This window comes from Cibotium barometz, chromosome 8 (assembly GCF_041138505.1).
Source record: "Cibotium barometz isolate CiBa-2024 chromosome 8, ASM4113850v1, whole genome shotgun sequence".
NCBI lineage: Eukaryota > Viridiplantae > Streptophyta > Polypodiopsida > Cyatheales > Cibotiaceae > Cibotium > Cibotium barometz.
Window position 1 is genome coordinate 27,801,708 of NC_141053.1, and position 20,058 is coordinate 27,821,765.

Genomic DNA, 20,058 nt, shown 5'->3' on the forward strand with positions numbered 1-20,058 from the left:
ACACTCCATTTTTGTGCATAGATTTTGGTAAAATCAAAATTGGGAGCTTTCTTTGAATGAAAGAGATTCCCATTTCCCAATTAAAAATGGGAAAATGTAGATAACCTTGGAAGCAAGGTTACTATAATCATGGTAGATCCAATACTTTACTTTCTTTCATGTGGGTCTAGGCCTTAAATTTAAAGCCTAAGGTAAGGTTTCATCCAAAAAAATGGAACTCTCTGTCTTCCATTTAAGCTACATAAAACATATGTAGCTCAGATACATAAAACATAAGTATCTGGTACATCATATATACCAAAAGACATCTTTTGATATGCATTACATGACACACGTTGGCTCTCTCTCTCTCTCTCTCTCTCTCTCTCTCTCTCTCTCCTTACATGGACACATACAGAGAGATACAATAGTCTCTCTCTACTTACATGGACACACATACAGATAGATACAAGTTCATATTTGAAACTTTACATCCTGGTATACCGGTATACTGTGGCTTTAATTTGATGCTTTAGTAATTATTTAAGGCTTCATAGTTGCAACCTTTGGTAAAATTTCAAGTGGTTTGGAGCTTTGAAACCAAGAAAGGCTTCGAAGTTAAAAGGACAAATTGGGGCTACTTGGAGTAAGTTGTAGGTGGCACTAAAGAGCCATTTGATGCACAAATTATAGAGCATGAGCGTAGCACTTCACTAATCAATCATCATTAGCCACCACCACCACCCACGATTAAAGGAGTTGTTAAAATTATAACCATCAATGCAATTCAAATGTTTAATCCTACCAACTCAACCGCAAAGGAATTCACACAGCTGCATCACTTCTGCGTACTCCCATGGGCATAGCTCAGAGCTCAGAATTCTGGCAGTTCTGCACATCCCGCCATAGCTCAAAACTCTGGAAGCCCCCTGTCTTGCCATGGCTTTAGAGCCCAGAAACTCTGCATCTCGCCATCACCAAAAACCTTTCTCAGTTCTGCATGTTTCCTCTGCATTTCGTCATATAGCGTTCCGCATTTGGCCATAGCCTGCAACCTGTATTCCGCCATAGCTCAAATCCTAACCCTAGTCACAGCTCAAAACCCTGGAAAGCCATAGCTCAAAATCCCAGCAACCCAAGCTCTAAAGCCTGCTTCGCCAAAGCTCAGAACCTGCCAAGATCTTCATCGATGGGGAAGAAGGAACGATCGAGATGGCGTCTGCAGCACCAAGCGTTCAAGAGCATCCGCGCAGCGATGGCGACCATGCTGCACGAAGGGCTACACGCAGACATCATGATCGAATCACAAAGCGATATAACCCTAGCACACGGCTCTGTGCTAGCGAGCATGTCACCGATCTTCAGAGCGATAATCGGCCAAAGAAGAGGCGGAGGAGGAGAAGAAGGAGCTGCTGCAGAACAGAACCTTCCGAGGACATTGAAGGTGGAGGACATCGTCACGACAAAAGCTCTGCGGGCTTTCCTGCGTGTTCTGTACGTGGGAGAGTTCGATTATGAGAGTATCACATGGGAGAACGCCCTCGAGATCCTTGCCGCTAGCCATCGCTACGAGCTTCCTGGTGTGAAGGCCATCTGTGCAGGTGCCCTCGCTGACATGTTGACACAGAGCAACTGCCTTAGGGTTTTGGAGTATGCAGATATGTATGATGAGACCCTCTTTAGAAGATGCAAGAGATATGTTGCTAAGCATTTCAAGCAGGTTGTGCTTACGGAGGCTTTTGAAGACCTGGCCATCCGCAAGCCCAACATCCTTGTTGATCTTGTCAGGACCAAAACCAACTGCTCTGCTTGCAGGAAGCTTTCCCTTGGGCTCAGCAAGGTTATGGACTCTGCAAGACAGCTTTCCTGGTATGGCTTCAAGTGATTACAGGGATTTCTCACAGGTGATGAAGTGTTTTTTTGTGTAGCTTGAAGTGGTGTAAAGCAGAGGCTTGGGGGTTGCTTTCAGAGGTAATGAATAGGGTTTCCCTCTGTAGCTTGGGGTTGTTAGGATGGGTAGGTGAACAGTGTGTACATAGTGATGGCAAAACATAGTGTTGGGGTAGCTTTTATAGCTTTTTTTCTTTAGGATCAAGTGATGAGACTCGGTCATGCACTGTGCTTTTGTATAGCTTGAACTGATGACAACCACCACACATGGGATTAGCTTTTAGGGCTGTCAATGGTTTTGTTTGTAGTCATGAAAAACAGACCATTGAGCTGTTTTTTGAGTCTGATAAACAGTTGTCAGCTAGAAGTCATGTGAAGAACATGATGGTGGGTTGCTTTTGAAGGGTAGATAGCTTCCAAATGGTAACTACAATGTGAAATTGATATAAAACGGAGAACACAGTGTTGGGTACTGGACACAAGATGAAGCAGCACTTAGAGACAGTGTTGGGCGGACATGACATGAAGCACAAGGTGTTGGGTTGCTAGGCAGTAAGCAGGTTCAGTTGATTTTGACCACAGGTTTTTATATTGCTTCAGCTCAGAAACACGCCCATCTCTCTCTTTTGAGGCAACATAGTCATTCATTTGCTGCAGGATCAGGGAAAACAATCAGAAACCTGCATCTAATTGCTCAGATTCGCAGATGCTCGAGCCACTGTGGCTGCATCTATCTGTGCACAGTTTTGTAGATCGAATAAGAGTCCAAGGCCTTTTTTAGTGTTTTTTGGTAGGATGATCTTGTAAGGAACAATATATTTGACGAGTCCCTGTAATTATTGAAAAAATTGCATAGGTTAACTGGTTTTTTGCAACTAAATTTTTGAGAAATTTGAACCTTTAAATTCACGGGTAGGCAAAATTATAACCCACCCTCGCCTCCTGCGTCCTGACCTCCCTCTCCCCTCCCCTCCCCTCATAAATTTACAGTTTTGATTTAAATTAAATTGTGAATGTAATTAAATCATCTCTGTACATTTTTCAAGACCAGAGACCTCTGTTTCCCAAATTTTTGTCTCCATTCTCCCTCTGCTATTTATTTTGCAATCTATTCTTGTCTAGCATTACCATTTCTACTGTGTAGAGAAAATTATTCTTTTGAGTAAAGCATTGTACCCTTTTCACCATCTCAATTTTGCAGCAGCTCAAAGGCAGCAAGGCGGCTATGGCAGTTTTGGGTTTTTCAGACTCTTTCAATTTTCTTCATCAAGATCATGCTAGAATATCCTAGGGAAGATTGGAACATTCTCATTACCCAAAATGCATCTTGAAATATATCCATCTATCGTACATGAAAGAACCCCCCTTTGTCTACGATTCTCTTTCATGCAGTCCCTCTCACAGTGGTTGAAAGTGTATTTACAAACTCTTAATGGAGCTCTTGTTTACTATTAAGCATCTCATCACTTAAGAGTTTTTCACGTAAATGAGAAAACAATGAATTCAACGACTCAATGTAACTGGAAGATACATATAGTTGTAGATCAAGCAAGTCACTTAAGAGTTTTTCACCTAAATGAGAAAACAATGAATTCAATGACTCAATGTATCTGGAAGATACATATAGTTGTAGATCAAGCAAGTCTACTTGCCAACAACTGGAATAAGGGATCTTCACTTGGAGCATCACACTAGGGGTCAATAACAATCTAGGGTGATCATTATTCTTCCGTTCTAAAGAAAAGATGACTATTCTCTAAGAACTTCAATGTAAGAGTATATGACATGTGTGTTCATATAAGAACTTCATGCAAGAGAGATTAAAAACACATGGCATGCCTCTTCATATAAGAACTTAATGCAAGAGGGATTAAAAAATGACATTGAATTATTGTTGTACAAATTGAAGCGCTTCAACAAGGAGCTTTGATGGCGATCTAGGAAGACTTTGAGTGGAACTACATTGAGAGTGGAGATTAGCCAAGTTCATACATTATTTCAAAGGTTGAAAATACATGGACTAAGCTTGATAAAATCAAGAAGACAAGATAAAGAACAACAAAATCAAGAACACCACGTTGAGCAAAAAATAGTTTCCTTCTCTCAAAATTGGGTCTTTCATACAATATTAATAACCATAGTCTTAGCAATATCACATTGCTACTTTGCATAAAATATATGTGAAGTGTCTATATACATGTGAACTATGCAACGATGCCTATCCAATATGTACTGAAGTAAAAATGGGACATAAATCAAAACCATAATAGATTTAAATACTCCACGAAATACCTCAATGACCGTCATTCACCAATTTTCAATCGATTGACACCTTAGTTGGTAACCTTGCATTTTTTCCATCCTAATCATCCATCAAGACATTCCAAGTGAAATAGTTATCATCATTAATTAGAAATCCATCAATTAATCCCACATATGAATGCTTGACAGTGACCAAGCATAAATAGCCAATAACACGAGCGATATGAGTATGAGTGTGGATATGATTCACAATTCAAATCATCTAGCATATGTTATTCTACCAATAACACTAGAATCATACTAGCAGGGTAGGCAAGATTTAATGCCAATATGTTCAACGATTCATGATCACTTGAGCCTTACATGGGAGATGAGGAATGCGAGGGTCTATGCCCGACTAATATGTAGAAGTAAAAATTGGGCCATAAATCAAAACCATAATAGATTCAAATTCTCTGCGAAATACCTCATGAGTCTTGCCGCGTCATTCACCAATTTTCAATCGAGCTACACCTCAATTGGTAAACCTTGCACTTTTTCACCTTAGTCATCGATGCTCATCAAGTGTAATAGTTCTCACAATTAATTGAAATCATCAATTCATCCAATACTAATGCTTGGTAGTGACCAAACATAAATAACCAATAACACTAGAGATATCAGTATGAATGTGGAAATCACCCATAATACCAATCATCTAACATGTTATACCACCAATAACACTAGCATCATACTAGCATGGTATACTACCAATTTGCAAAAACCACCCACACCACTAATCATCTAGCATGTTATACTACCTAACAATAGCATGGTAGGCCAACCAATATGTTCACTCATGATTCCAAAACTCTAGAGCCTTGTACGTGTGCGAGAAGAAATGAAGAATGCAAGGGTCTATGCCAGTTTGCACCCTTACCATTCATGGTGGCAGGACAACCCTTAGCCATTCATGGTGGCAGGACAACCCTCTTTTGTGGGGAAGCTAGGTTACTTAACCTTGCCTCCTTGGGTGTCACCACAAGGGGAGCTTATCACGGGTAGAGAGACTCTGCCCAGAGTTCGTGCCCCTCCTAGACAGCCAGAGGCCACTGAGACTCCCCAAGGGCCCGAACGACCCGAGGCTGCTTTGTAACACCACCGCCATCAGAGCACATTTTTGAGGCCCCCCACACGCATGGCCCAACCCCACCAAGCTCTTCTGCGTGGTCCACGACGTAAAATGAGCTCCGGCTTCAGAGTATTCTTGGAGATACACCACTACTAGAAGTCGACGAAGCTTCTAATTCGGAGGGATCTATTTTCACGGACATGCAAGGAAATTCTATGGGATTACAAGATGGAATGTCACATGCAATCCATTGCTCTCGACGCATTGCAGAAGGTAGCGGAGGCCCGCCCGACTACTCTTTTTGAAGACACCAACATCTTCGCAAACAATTAATGCTAAGAGAGTGACCATCATGACGAAGGAAATGCAATTCGCGCAACGAATTTGCAAAGAAAAAGGGCCGCAGAGATAGACCATCTCATTTTTAATGTAATTGGCCTATCAAGAATAAATGTAACATTTCCCAATTGTCAATGCAAGATAACTTTTTTGTCTATGTTTCATAGTCTGCAATTGTGTTTGATGCGATTTATTGGTTTTTTTTAAATTGTACCAAACAAGTGGGCCAGAAGGGTGCGAAAAAGGCCTATGTGAGAGGCCGCTCAAGGCATTTTCGCACCCCTCTGGCCCCTAAGGATTTCGATCTTTTCTGCAATGTTTGAGTTTTTTAAAATAAATGTCACATAAGCCAAATGATGTTTGAAGTTTTACCAGGAAGACATGTCCAATTGATGGGCCAGAAGGGTGCGAAAAAGGCCTATGCAGAAGGCCCACACACAAGGCATTTTCGCACCCTTTGGCCCCTTAGGATTTTGATGTTTTATGCAAGAATTAAATAAATCAAAATCTCATGTCAATTATATTCATATTCCCAAAATATTAGGTTTAAATACATGTCCCTTCATTGAGAATGGTTTTAAAATTTACTTGTACTATAAGGTTTCATTGTCTCTCTAGAATTTGCTAGGGTTTACTGGTGTTTATCCCTTAAATTATTCCAAAAATTATCAAAGAATATCCCCCTTCCAACTACAATATATTACAATCAAACATTTATGCCACTATAAAATATGTATTACTTATACATTGAAAAACTTGTAGAAGTGGAATTTGCTAAAAAACACGATAAAATATAAAGGGCATTCAATCAATGTTTAAACCACTAAAAACATGAAACATTTGAGCATTGCTATCGCCAAATAGTTCCTCTCCAGCATTGAGATCACGGATTGCTTCTACAAAAATATAACCATAATCACCTGCATCTATATTCATGTTTTCACTTTTGTGCCATGGAGGTAATGTCGGCGAGAATAAATAGCACACATTAAGCCTCCATTTACAATCACAATGTAAGCTTGTATATTTGTTTGATTTGGTGAAGCAACGCTGCAACAATAGCCCATTCAGATCCAAGATAATAGCCATCTTTGGTGTAGTTTCATTTGGTTCTTTCTCTTTTAGGTCACCCCCGTATGTGTGATGCTAAGACATCATCTGTTTCACACAAAAAGAGACCTTTTAACACAATTGTTCCAAAGACTCATCGTTGGCCATGGAATTAAATTCACAAGGCACAAAGCTGAAATCCACTCACAAACTTAACATGGGTATGTGCACATAACATAAAATCTACTTTCCAAACATTGTTTACATAGCTTGCCCTTAAAATAGATTATAGAGTTATTGTATCATGTTTTCTCCAAGTTTTGGTCTCGTGACCAAATTTGTGACTATTTTACACAACATCTATTTTATTACCCAAAATAACGTGCTCTTGGTTTTTATATATGGTCTCAAAGTCATCAAGGCAAAGGACCCATGTTGACCTAATCTTAAATCCAAATATTTCATAATATTTTTGAGAGAATAGTTTTGTTTGCCTAACAGTCTTAATGTGAGAGGAGATGAAGTTCATGCATAGTGTAAAGTTAAGAGATTGTACTTAACAATTAAACAAATTATTATTTCCAAAGTATTAAAAACACAAGTATACACCCATATACAAACTGAACAACAAAAAAATATTACTTCAAATTCAAAAAGGCTTTCTTTCCAAAGTTCTAACTACTCTCAAATATAAACTAATGATGAACAAAAAGCTATTTAATAATACTGGATGTTTCAAACACCCGATTGAACACCCTCCAGTGGATGATCCGCAAATCTTGACATTTTCTCTTTACTCTCAATTGTCAATGTAGGTAGATTCTCAGCTCCAAAACCATCATGCATTAGATTTTCTTTAATGAGTGGTTGTACTGTCACCTTCGTTGTGATCCCAGCCCACGAACTAATGTCAGGGTGGATCTTAGCATATGTTGATAGCATTACTTCTGTCTCCCTCAGTTCTGTCACATTAGACACCAAAGCCACTGTTTTTCTTTTATTGGCTAATGCCATTTTTGGAGCTTTGCCTCCTGTGAATACATCAACTATGTATTCATCTTCTCTGCAAAATGCTACAATCTTTCACTTATGGCATGTTCCATCTTTTGTAATAGCACACATTCTTTGGTAGGTTGATCACTTCTATCATCATCCTCCTCCTCATCACTGCTACTCAACACAACCTCTGCATTATCCAAAATATGAGGCCTAGACTGGGTTCTTTGATAGCGTCTATAGTCTGTGAATTCCTTCTCTTTACTCAAAACTACATGTGCCATGAATGAATCCATTGAACCTGTCACATGTGATTTCTCATCATTGGCACATGTATGAAGTCAACGCTACCAATTTTCATGTGGTATTTCCCTACCACCTTCTCCAATGAATTTCTTAGAGCCCACAATTGATCTAGATTAACAAATGCCACAAGGATGAATTGAACTGGTTCACAAGAATTGCACATCAATCCAATTAGCATTTTTTCAAACATGTCCATCCTCCAAAGCTTGTTGCCTAGCCCATATGCTGCATCCACTACCACAATACCAATAGCCATTGGTTCCTTGTTAATATTACTTAAGAATTCTATCCCTTCCATGTTTGGCCCAACTTGATACACACTCCATGGATATTTATCATTGTTGACATTTGTTCCTTCCTTTTGACCTATTATCGACTGGATATAGCCTTTCGCTGACTTTGGCAATTCCTCCTTTTGATCTTGACGTGCAATTATGTTCTTCAACCATATTTCACAACACCTTGCAATCTTGTGATAGAACTCTATCATGATGTTGTAGTATTCTTGGCATTCTCTCCATGTCCTTTGAATCTTGTCAATAGATTTCTCTTTCGAATACCTTAATAAGCTCTTCTTGCAACACCTTATCTTCTTTCATTTGTCTGGCCCTGCTTGCCATGTCCATTTGATCTGTGTCATATTTTCTCTCTCTCCTAATACAATTTTTGACTCTAAAATCTCATCTTGAATGATTCTAACACTATCCTCATCTAGTCCTTGCAAGCACTTGAACATTTGAGCCATGGGTTGACGGACACCTTTTGTGGGAGTGGTGCTTGATTTTGGACGATGTGGTAGATTGCCTGCACTGTAACCATCCATGATTTTCATCCATTTCTGAAACATATCATCAGAACATATTATCATATGTGCATCCTTTGTAGCCACAGTGTCACCAAAGGCCACTCTTGCTAGTTAAATGAATTGTTGCTACAAAAAAATGCTATCGTTGTTAGCCAAATGTCTACCATCATACCAGTCATATCACTAAATCTTGCAAAGCCTTATATTTGGTCACATGACCAAATCTTTTAGTTTTGTTATAGTTTCATATATTTGATTAAAGAGTTCAAATAATAACCAATTATTAGTTAATATATGAAAGCATTATAGCATACATATGATCACCATAATAGATTTTTAATATCTAGCTACCGATTACATCAAGGAAATTTGATATACTTACATCCCACTCAGATCGTACTTGACTCCCCTTCGCTTGACCTTGGTGAGTTGACCTTGGTGAGGCCTCGGTGGTCTAGTAAAAGCAATCCATTGATCACGAACTTGCTTAAGATTATCTTGATATACGGAGATTGTCTAATTATGTTATGTGACTCTAGATTGGCCATCCTCGATATCTCCACACTCTCTTGTGGAGGGCAGTCTACCACTATCCTAGCAGCTCTTTCCACATAGTAGCTCTTTACATTGATTCAGTGATTCATCAGTGGTACCCTCTGTGATGAATACCCTTGTAGCATATATTGAGTGTTGTCCAGAGAGGATCCAGTACTTGTAACTTCGAAGCTGTTCCATGTCCACCAATTACAATGGCTCCATAGACTTCTCATCAAATGGCATCAAATCAGCACATGTAGCAGGTGGTCTAGAATTTAGACCAAAGTCAAGTGCCAACTTCTTTACATGTTCAATGTTTAGTCTTCTGTAAACATATTTTGCTGGAGCTGCGACACAGTTCTTCACTGGTATGGAAAATGTTTTCTGTAAGCCAAATGGATAGAAGCGCTCATATGCCACCAAACGAGATCGCCCTTCACTGCTCTTCTTTATCAATTTCTTTTTTGTTTGTGTATAGTCCACAGTGATAGCTGTCTCACCAAATGCCGCCACTGATGTCTCCCGTTGGCTTCACCAATGCATTCGAGATTGTTGAATTATCTTGATCTTGTTCTCTTCCTGTCTGTTTCTTCTTTGGCTTCTTCCCTGTTACCCCTGAGAGATTTTCCTATACTTTCCCAAAAGCATTAATGATTTGCTATGTTAATGGCTCATCATCTTCTTCATCTATATTCCAGCCTCTAACAAACATGTTATCATCACCATCATTTTTCACCTTGGTCTCTTCATAAGAGAGTGTGTCTAGTAGACATGACTCGGCTGAATCCTTCATATCTATGCGCACACAAGCGATACCTTGTTCTCCTGTTCTCCTGCAATACTCTCTGAAATCTCTTTAACCACACCAGCTTTCTTATATTTGTCTGTTTTGGGCTTGAATAAAAACAAGTTGGGGTGTTTTGTACTTTTTCCATCCATATTGTGGTAGTCAATATACCATGCCCAAGCCATGTCATCATTGACTCCATCAATGAACTCAATTCTTGAACTACCTTCTGTGTTTGAACTCTTTCTTTTTGACATTTTATTTTTGCAAACCAAGTAAAAATAAAAAATGTGGATTAAAGTCTACTTTACAGAGATTCAGTCTAAAACCATCAATTGATTGTACTTGAAAACAATGCACATCATCCATATTTATATTCAATACTTATAAGACCAATAATTCTAATTGATCTCCAATATCTTGTCTTGTGAGCTATTCTATTTGAATTATCAAGGCTTTGGTTACTCATCAGTTTGGTAATGAGACCTAGTCTATCTGTTCTCCAAGATTTTATCTTGTGACCTCATATTATTGAACTTATCAACAAGATCTCTATGAGGTATTTTCTAGAGAGCCCATTAGTTTTGGTCACAAGACCAAAACATGGAATAATGATGTATTTGTCTAGGTCTCATGACAAAATCTTGTAGAGCACATAGATATGGTCATGTGACTAAAACTTGATGTTCCACATAATATCCTCATCTACATATTTGGTAATAGTCATTTCATGATATCAATGAGGTATTTTCTAGAGAGCCCATTATTTTGGTCACAAGACCAAAACATGGAAAGATTATGTATATGACCACATATGCTTAGGTCACATGACAATATGATGGAGTGCACAATGATATGGTCATGTGACATAAACTTTTTCTTCCTCATTTTGGCCTCAACTTTAGATTTGGTCCTATGACCCTAATTACATCTCCCTTGTTTGATTATCTTCATTACATCTCCCTTGTTTGATTATCTTCATTACAACATTCCCTAAAGATTTGGTTATGTTACCAAATTTTATATTTATTGGAGAGTCTTTTGTTTTCGTCATCCGACCTAAATTGTGAGAGCTTATGTATATGTCTATATATGTTTAGGTTACATGACCAAATCTTATAAAACTCAAAGATATGGTCATGTGACCAAAACTTGGTGTTCCACATAATAGCCTGATTTACTAATTGGGTCACAACCATTTCAACTTGATCTCCCATCTTCTGGTCATGTGACACACTCTTCTTATCAGTGCTCTTCAGCAGCATATGGTAGTGCTGTCATGTGATAACAATTTGGAGTGCTATCTAATAATCAGTCTTGTGATCAAATAGGATTTATAAGGACAAAATGCTCTCCATATTTTGGTCATGTGACAAAATCTTATTGAAATTAAATAGATATGGAGGCTATGAGGGTCTGTAATGAAACCTATTCTAAGTGCTCTAAAACTAGGAGTTCATTGTTTTGACAACCAGACCAAAACTAGGAGAGCTAATGTTAATATCCATATATGTTTAGGTCACATGACCAAATCTTGTAGAGCACATAGATATGGTCATGTGACCAAAACTTTGTGTTCTACTACATAATAGCATCATCTACTACATTTGAAAGTCCTCTCATACATTTTGGGCTTATTATAAGTGCTATCAAACATTTGGTCATTTGACAAACTAGGAGATCTCATGTATATGTCTAAAATTTTTTAGGTCACATGACCAAATCTTCTTCTCAGTGCTTGATAATAGGAGAGCTCATCTATATGTCCAAATTTGTTTAGGTCACATGACCAAATCTTCTTCTCGGTGCTCTCTATTAGGAGAGCTCATGTATATGTCCAAATTTGTTTAGGTCACATGACCAAATCTTCTTCTCAATGCACTCTAATAGGAGAGCTTATGTATATGTCCATATATGTTTAGGTCACATGACCAAATCTTGTAGAGCACATAGACATGATGGTCATGTGACCAAAACTTTGTGTTCTACATAATAGCATCATCTACTAATTTGGTCACAACCATTTGAAAGTCCTCTGATAAATTTTAGGCTTATTATAAGTGCTCTTAAACATTTGGTCATTTGACCAAATCTAGGAGAGCTCATGTATATGTCCAAATTTGTTTAGGTCACATGACCAAATCTTCTTTTCAGTGCTTGCTAATAGGAGAGCTCATGTACATGTCCAAATTTGTCTAGGTCACATGACCAAATCTTCTTCTCGGTGCTCTCTATTAGGAGAGCTCATGTATATTTCCAAATTTGTTTAGGTCACATTCATGACCAAATCTTCTTCTCAATGTACCCTTATAGGAGAGCTCATGTATATGTCCATATATGTTTAGGTCACATGACCAAATCTTATAGAGCACATAGATATGGTCATGTGACCAAAACTTTGTGTTCTACATAATAGCATCATCTACTAATTTGGTCACAACCATTTGAAAGTCTTCTCATAAATTCTGGGCTTATTATAAATGCTCTCAAACATTTGGTCATTTGACCAAATCTGGGAGAGCTGATGTATATGTCCAAATTTGTTTAGGTCACATGACCAAATCTTCTTGTTAGTGCTCTCTAATAGGAGAGCTCATGTATGTGTCCAATTTTTTTTGGGTCACATGACCAAATCTTCTTCTCGGTGCTCTATATTAGGAGAGCTCATGTATATGTCCAAATTTGTTTAGGTCACATGACCAAATCTTCTTCTCGGTCCTCTCTATTAGGAGAGCTTGTGTATATGTCCAAATTTGTTTAGGTCACATGACCAAATCTTCTTTCTCAGTGTACTATAATAGGAGACCTCATGTATATGTCCATATATGTTTTGGTCAGATGGCCAAATCTTGTAGAGCACATAGATATGGTCATGTGACCAAAATTTTGTGTTCTACATAATAGCATCATCTACTAATTTGGTCACAGCCATTCGAAAGTCCTCTCATAAATTTTGGGTTTATTATAAGTGCTTTCAAACATTTGGTCATTTGACCAAAACTAGGAGAGCTCATGTATATGTCCAAATTTGTTTAGGTCACATGACCAAATCTTCTTCTCATTGCTCTCTAATAGGAGAGCACTAAGAAGACCAAATAGTCTTCTTAGTGCTCTCTATTAGGAGAGCTCATGTATATGTCCAAATTTGTTTAGGTCACATGACCAAATCTTCTTCTCAGTGCTCTCTATTAGGAGAGCTCATGTATATGTCCAAATTTGTTTAGGTCACATGACCAAATCTTCTTCTCAGTGCTCTCTAATAGGAGAGCTCATGTATATGTCCAAATTGGTTTAGGTCACATGACCAAATCTTCTTGTTAGTGCTCTCTAATAGGAGAGCTCATGTATATGTCCAAATTTTTTTAGGTCACATGACCAAATCTTCTTCTCAGTGCTCTCTATTAGGAGAGCTCATGTATATGTCCAAATTTGTTTAGGTCACATGACCAAATCTTCTTCTTGGTCCTCTCTATTAGGAGAGCTCGTGTATCTGTCCAAATTTGTTTAGGTCACATGACCAAATCTTCTTCTCAGTGTACTCTAATAGGAGAGCTCATGTATATGTCCATATGTCTTGGTCACATGACCAAATCTTGTAGAGCACACATATATGGTCATGTATATGTCCATATATGTCTTGGTCACATGACCAAATCTTGTAGAGCACATAGATATGGTCATGTGACCAAAACTTTATGTTCTACATAATAGCATCATCTACTAATTTGGTCACAGCCATTCGAAAGTCCTCTCATAAATTTTGGGTTTATTATAAGTGCTCTTAAACATTTGGTCATTTGACCAAAACTAGGAGAGCTCATGTATATGTCCAAATTTGTTTAGATCAAATGACCGAATCTTCTTCTCAGTGCTCTCTAATAGGAGTGCTCATGTATATGTCAAAATTTGTTTAGGTCACATGACCAAATCTTCTTCTCAGTGCTCTATAATATTATAGCTCATGTATATGTCCATGTATGTTTTGGTCACATGACCAAATATTGTAGAGTACACATAGATATGGTCTTGTGACCAAACTTGGTGTTCCACGTAATATCCTCATAGTTATGGTCATGTGACCAAAACATGGTGTTTCACATAATAGCCTCATCTACTAATTTGGTCTTATTTTAAGTGCTCTCAAACATTTGGTCCTTTGATCAAAACTAGGAGAGCTCTTATATATGTCCAAATATGTTTAGGTCACATGTTTAGGTGCTCTCAAACATTTGGTCCTTTGATCAAAACTAGGAGAGCTCTTATATATGTCCAAATATGTTTAGGTCACATAACCAAATATTGTAGAGTGCATAGATATGGTCATGTGACCAAAACTTGGTGTTCCACATAATAGCCGCATGTATATGTCCAAATAGGGTTTCAAGACTCCAAGAGTTAGGAATTCCAGTCCCGTGGTCCCTGAACGTGTGTGCTCCTATCCCATGCTGCTTTCTTACTGGTTGCGGTGCGCTTCTTGCCCGGTTGTATGCTTGCGTTTCGTGCACCGCTACGTTTCGTCGTTTGTGGGTAGGGTTAAAAGCCAAAGCTTTAGCTTTCTTAGTAATACTAAGCTTTAGTATTACTAAAGCTTACGCTTTAGTACTACTAAAGCTTATAGCTTATTAGTATTACTAAAGCTACAAACATAGACTTTGTCATTTCAATTAAGAGAAATAAAAAGGTTTGATTTTTTAGAGGGTGTTCACACAAGGGTGTTTACACACTGATAAGGATATGGTCACACCCAAAAAAAACACTTTTTGGGTGTGCTAAAATAATGGGTTTGTAAACTTGATGTTGAAATAATGGGATTATGCCACGCGGTCGTATTACTAAAGCTTAAGCTTTTAAGCTTTTGGGCCCTTTCCATTACAACCTGCTACACCCCCCCTACCACATTAATCCACATACAATTCCACCATGATCTCAACCATATCTATGAAGCTCATCTCAATCATTCCACGTACACTAACGAGCTGAGTGTGTCATTGAAAATGTGGCTTATAATTTTGAGGATCTATGGAGACTCAAAGCTTATTACAGCTTATTAATTCCATGATTAAAAGATAATAAAATCACACTAATTAATTATTTAATTAAGCACAGTAATGAACACAAGATGGACTATCCAATTCAAATTTATATTCGACGCGTTCAAAATTTAAATGATTTAAGTATTGTTATCATCCATCTTACACACACACACACACACACACACACACACACACACACACAGCGGTCTTGTCGATATATATATACATATGTATATCCCACACATATATATTATATATTTGTCTCATCCAAATTGTTATATAAATATATAAATATTGGTCACTTGACCAAATCTTTGGATCCCCTACATTTGGGATCATTCTTCTCCAATGTTTTGGTCGCATGATCAAATATATAAGTCCCATAAGATGTTAGTGGCAACCTCGTGAAGATTTCTTGAGTATTCTTATGTTATCAGCAGGTAGCTATCTGATGTGTACATGTGGTAAATTCCATTAGATTGATAAGAATTGGTTGCATGACCAAATCTTGTACAATTAGCTACATATATTATGTGTGTATGTAAGTATATACGTATGTATGTGTTTATGTATATGTGTCTCTATCACACACACACACGTGTTTATGTATGTGTGTCTCTATCACACACACACACGTGTGTGTATACCTACAAACACCCACCACATAATGTAAATATATATACACAGGTCTACATAGTCTTAATGGCTTGGCTCCAAAGATTTGGTCATTTTCTAAATATTTTCATCCCTCGTATATTTCAGCTCAAATTTCTTGCAGATTTGGTCACGTGACCAAATCTATAAGTCTCGTATAATTGAGGGGCTATCTCCAAAATATTTGTTCAAAGTATCCAGCATTTTGTCTTGTGAAAAAAATCTTACGAAGGCTACATTGCGGCTAGCTGCAAGGCTCAATAATGAGACTGATGCCATATCCTCTCTATGATTTGGTCATGTGACTAAATCTTACTAGTATTTCCAAACTTTGGTTAGATCACACTGCTTTCAAGAGGAGGTTAATATGGTATTATATAGAGTGTATGTGTTTACTTAGAGAGTAAAAAATACTCGTGCTGCAAACATCTTATGAAGTCACCATTTCACGGTGGTCTCGGATATTTGGTTTTGTGACCAAAACTTATCATTTTTTACAAGCATTAGTGGAATGAGATTGATGCCATATCCTCTCTATGATTTGGTCATGTGACCAAATCTTACTAGTATTTCCAAACTTTGGTTAGATTACACTGCTTTAAAGAGGAGGTTAATATGGGATGATATATAGTATATGTGTTTACTTAGAGAGTAAACAATACTCGTGCAAACATCTTATGAAGTCACCATTTCATTGTGGTCTTGGATATTTGGTTTTGTGACCAAAACTTATCGTTATTTTACAAGCATTAGTGGAATGAGATTGATGCCATATCCTCTCTATGATTTGGTCATGTGACCAAATCTTACTAGTATTTCCAAACTTTGGTTAGATTACACTGCTTTAAAGAGGAGGTTAATATGGGATGATATAGAGTGTATGTGTTTACTTAGAGAGAAAAAATACTCGTCCAAACATCTTATGAAGTCACCATTTCACTGTGGTCTTGGATATTTGGTTTTGTGACCAAAACTTATCATTATTTACAAGCGTTAGTGGAATGAGACTGATGCCATATCCTCTCTATGATTTGGTCATGTGACCAAATCTTACTAGTATTTCCAAACTTTGGTTAGATTACACTGCTTTAAAGAGGAGGTTAATATGGGATGATATAGAGTGTATGTGTTTACTTAGAGAGTAAAAAATACTCGTCCAAACATCTTATGAAGTCACCATTTCACTGTGGTCTTGGATATTTGGTTTTGTGACCAAAACGTATCGTTATTTACAAGCATTAGTGGAATGAGACTGATGCCATATCCTCTCTATGATTTGGTCATGTGACCAAATCTTACTGGTATTTTCAAATTTTGGTTAGATTACACTGCTTTAAAGAGGATGTTAATATGGGATGATATAGAGTGTATGTGTTTACTTAGAGGAAAAAATACTCGCCAAACATCTTATGAAGTCACCATTTCACTATGGTCTTGGATATTTGGTTTTGTGACCAAAACTTATCGTTATTTACAAGCATTAGTGGAATGAGACTGATGCCATATCCTTTCTCTATGATTTGGTCATGTGACCAAATCTTACTAGTATTTCCAAACTTTGGTTAGAGGAGATCTTCACTAAAAGTGTGCCTATGACAAAGTGACGAGTATAAGTATAGGTTAGGAGACTAAAAGTAAAGCTTTTTGGAAGGAGGAGTGATGTGTCTATCCCTCAAAATTTCAAAATCTCCAAGCTTTTGTCATGTGACCGAACCTTCTTCTCTCTAAATATTGGTTTTATGACATATGTTGGCCACTAATCATATGTTTGAATCATCATTTAAATGAGAAAAGGGATTCCAATCCACAAGTATGTTAACATATATTTGCATGTTTGTTGACAGGATGTACGATGGTAAAAATTGTGTAGAAGGAGGTAGAAGTCCTAAATGTGTGAGAAATGTGAGATCGTACCCAGGATGCACCACAGTGAAAATGAATGATACCACTATACCATAAGTTTTTTCGCTTCAGAGAATAATGGCGTGGAGCTATTAGCTTTGAAACCAAGTTCTAAAACTAGGCTATGCTACCAATGTTGGATGGGGGAGTACATGCTCTGCACATACACACTGACACACACGCACACACAGTCACACACAGTTGTATCGAGATCAAAGAGTGAGTGAGACGAGATGTGATAGATAGAAGTACTCGATAGAATGTGGAGTACAAGATACTTGTAGTCCTAGGGCTGACGTGCCCAACACACTAGAGTGTGTTCACACGAGGAAAAACCCCTGCCCCACAGCATATGGTAAAAAGTGCCTATGTATAAGACTATTCACACTAGGACTTCCTAGAGGCCAAAGGCTAATAGGGATCTGTGATCCATGTGCTATGCACTGAGAGGGAGATGGTGGGTTACTGCCACTACCATCTTCATCTGATTCATACTTGCCTAGCAACAACTTTTTTCTTATCTTCTTGATTCCCTCAGCATCTTCCTCATCTTCTTGATTCTTTCAGCATCTTCCTCTTCTTCACCTTGATCCTTGGCACCTTCCTCATCTTGTTCCTCTTCCTCGTTCACACTCAAAGGTAACTTGTCTTTGTCTTTATCTCAGAATCACAAACTGACTCCTTAGCATTTTTCCCTTTGCATAAAATAACAATGTTCGATTTAAGACACACAATTGATGCTTGTTTCATATAAGGATATAAACCCCATATAGTAATTCCGTGTTGTTTAACCAATACAACAAATTGTTAAAATACAACTAGAATTCAAGCAATAGAATAAAATTGTAAGAATTCCTTTAAGAAAGTGGAATAATTTTTTTGAGAAACTTCAAGATTATAAAAACTTTTTCAAAAACCAAAAACCTTAAGACATCGTTAAGGTCACATTTGTTTATTTTTAACTAATCTTGAACAAATGATGTGTATTTAGATATGTTATTAAGCATTTTTCATTTGAAGAAAATGCATTTGACAACTGTTCTTGAACAAATCTTAAAGCATAAAAATTAAATTACATAAAAATACTAGAATAAAATACGGTTTAGAATTCAAGCACTAGAATGAATTCCTTTAAGAAGGTAGAATAATTGTTTTGAGAAACTTCAAGGTTGTTGAAACTTTTTCAAAAACCAAAAACCTTTGGACATCTTTAAGGTCACATTTGTTTATTTTGAAACATTAAATTTTGATAAGAACTTTATCAACAAAATGCTACTTAGCAACTCATTAGTTCTTTAGTATATAAAATATAGTTGAGCTGCCCCTCTCATCATGGAGAAAGTGAAACCTTATGAAGAATATGCTTATATAAAATAAATTTTGGTGGCCTTTCTCAATAGAGTAGTCCCACTCAAATGATGTTGAACATAAAAATCAAAAGCTTAAATAGCATAGAAACCCATTGCTTAAATCATTAGTTCTTCAATATTTAAAATATGATTGAGTGGCCCCTATTTTATATAGCAAGTGAAACCTTTTGAAGAAGATGTTTATTTTTTAAAACTCAATAGATATATATTGTTTAGTGATAGATATCAATTATATCCACTAGTGATCACAATTAGTAGGGTCCAAATCTCGGTCCATATCCTAAAAGATATAAAAATGACTTCACTACACATGCTTGTAGACAAAATGCATAGATGTTAATGAAACCCCATTCAATCTTTTATCATGTCATTGCAAGAGTAAATCGATATCATTCCAAAGATTATTAACATCATTGGTTAACATTATTGAAGGGTGACAATGAAGATCTTATGCACATTCACACGATAAAGTTGGCAAAAATCTTAACATCACATCTACTGTATTCTTAGTTTTTAATTTATTTAATATTTGGTGGTTTAAAAATATTTATGCATATGAAAAAGATGATTTTAAATCAATAAATTATTTTTAGCTATGGTAGGTTTTGAATCTTTTCACTTTGATAGCAAGTTTTATTTTCTAAAGCATAAACTTATGATGCCTCCCTATAATCGTGAACCTTTCTCTTTTATGACTATGTAAGCCTTGCAAAAATAAATTTAGTACAAACTTATGTTTTTATGGCTAAGTTAGCCTTGAAAAATAAGGTGTGAGCTAAAAGTTTGAATGGACAGATTTTGCTGGGTTTCTTAACAAAAAAAAAACAGTTAACTATTTCATTTCTAAGATTATTTCTCAATTCAATATTTTTCAAAGAAAAGTAACCTATTTCCATTTCTAAGAACATATTGTATACAAGAGCACCCGTACTCAAACATATTGTATACAAGAGCACCCTTCTTACTTAATCATGCAAAGTAGTAATAAAAAATCATCATCTTCCTAAATTATTATGTAAATATGAACAATTCACAAT

General features: G+C 37.0%; 1 protein-coding gene across 1 annotated transcript; it reads left to right on the forward strand.

Annotated features, from left to right (window-relative positions):
- The first annotated feature begins 763 nt into the window (after positions 1 to 763).
- On the forward strand, positions 764 to 2,758 carry LOC147636107 (putative BTB/POZ domain-containing protein At2g40450). The gene has a single exon (XM_086801537.1). The coding sequence runs from the start codon at positions 1,169 to 1,171 to the stop codon at positions 1,862 to 1,864; it is 696 nt and encodes a 231-aa protein (XP_086657663.1). The 5' UTR covers positions 764 to 1,168; the 3' UTR covers positions 1,865 to 2,758.
- Positions 2,759 to 20,058: the final 17,300 nt, after the last annotated feature.

Coding starts and splice junctions, on each gene's coding strand:
- LOC147636107 (XM_086801537.1), top strand. CDS start 1,169: ATGGGGAAGAAGGAACGATCGAGATGGCGTCTGCAGCACCAAGCGTTC.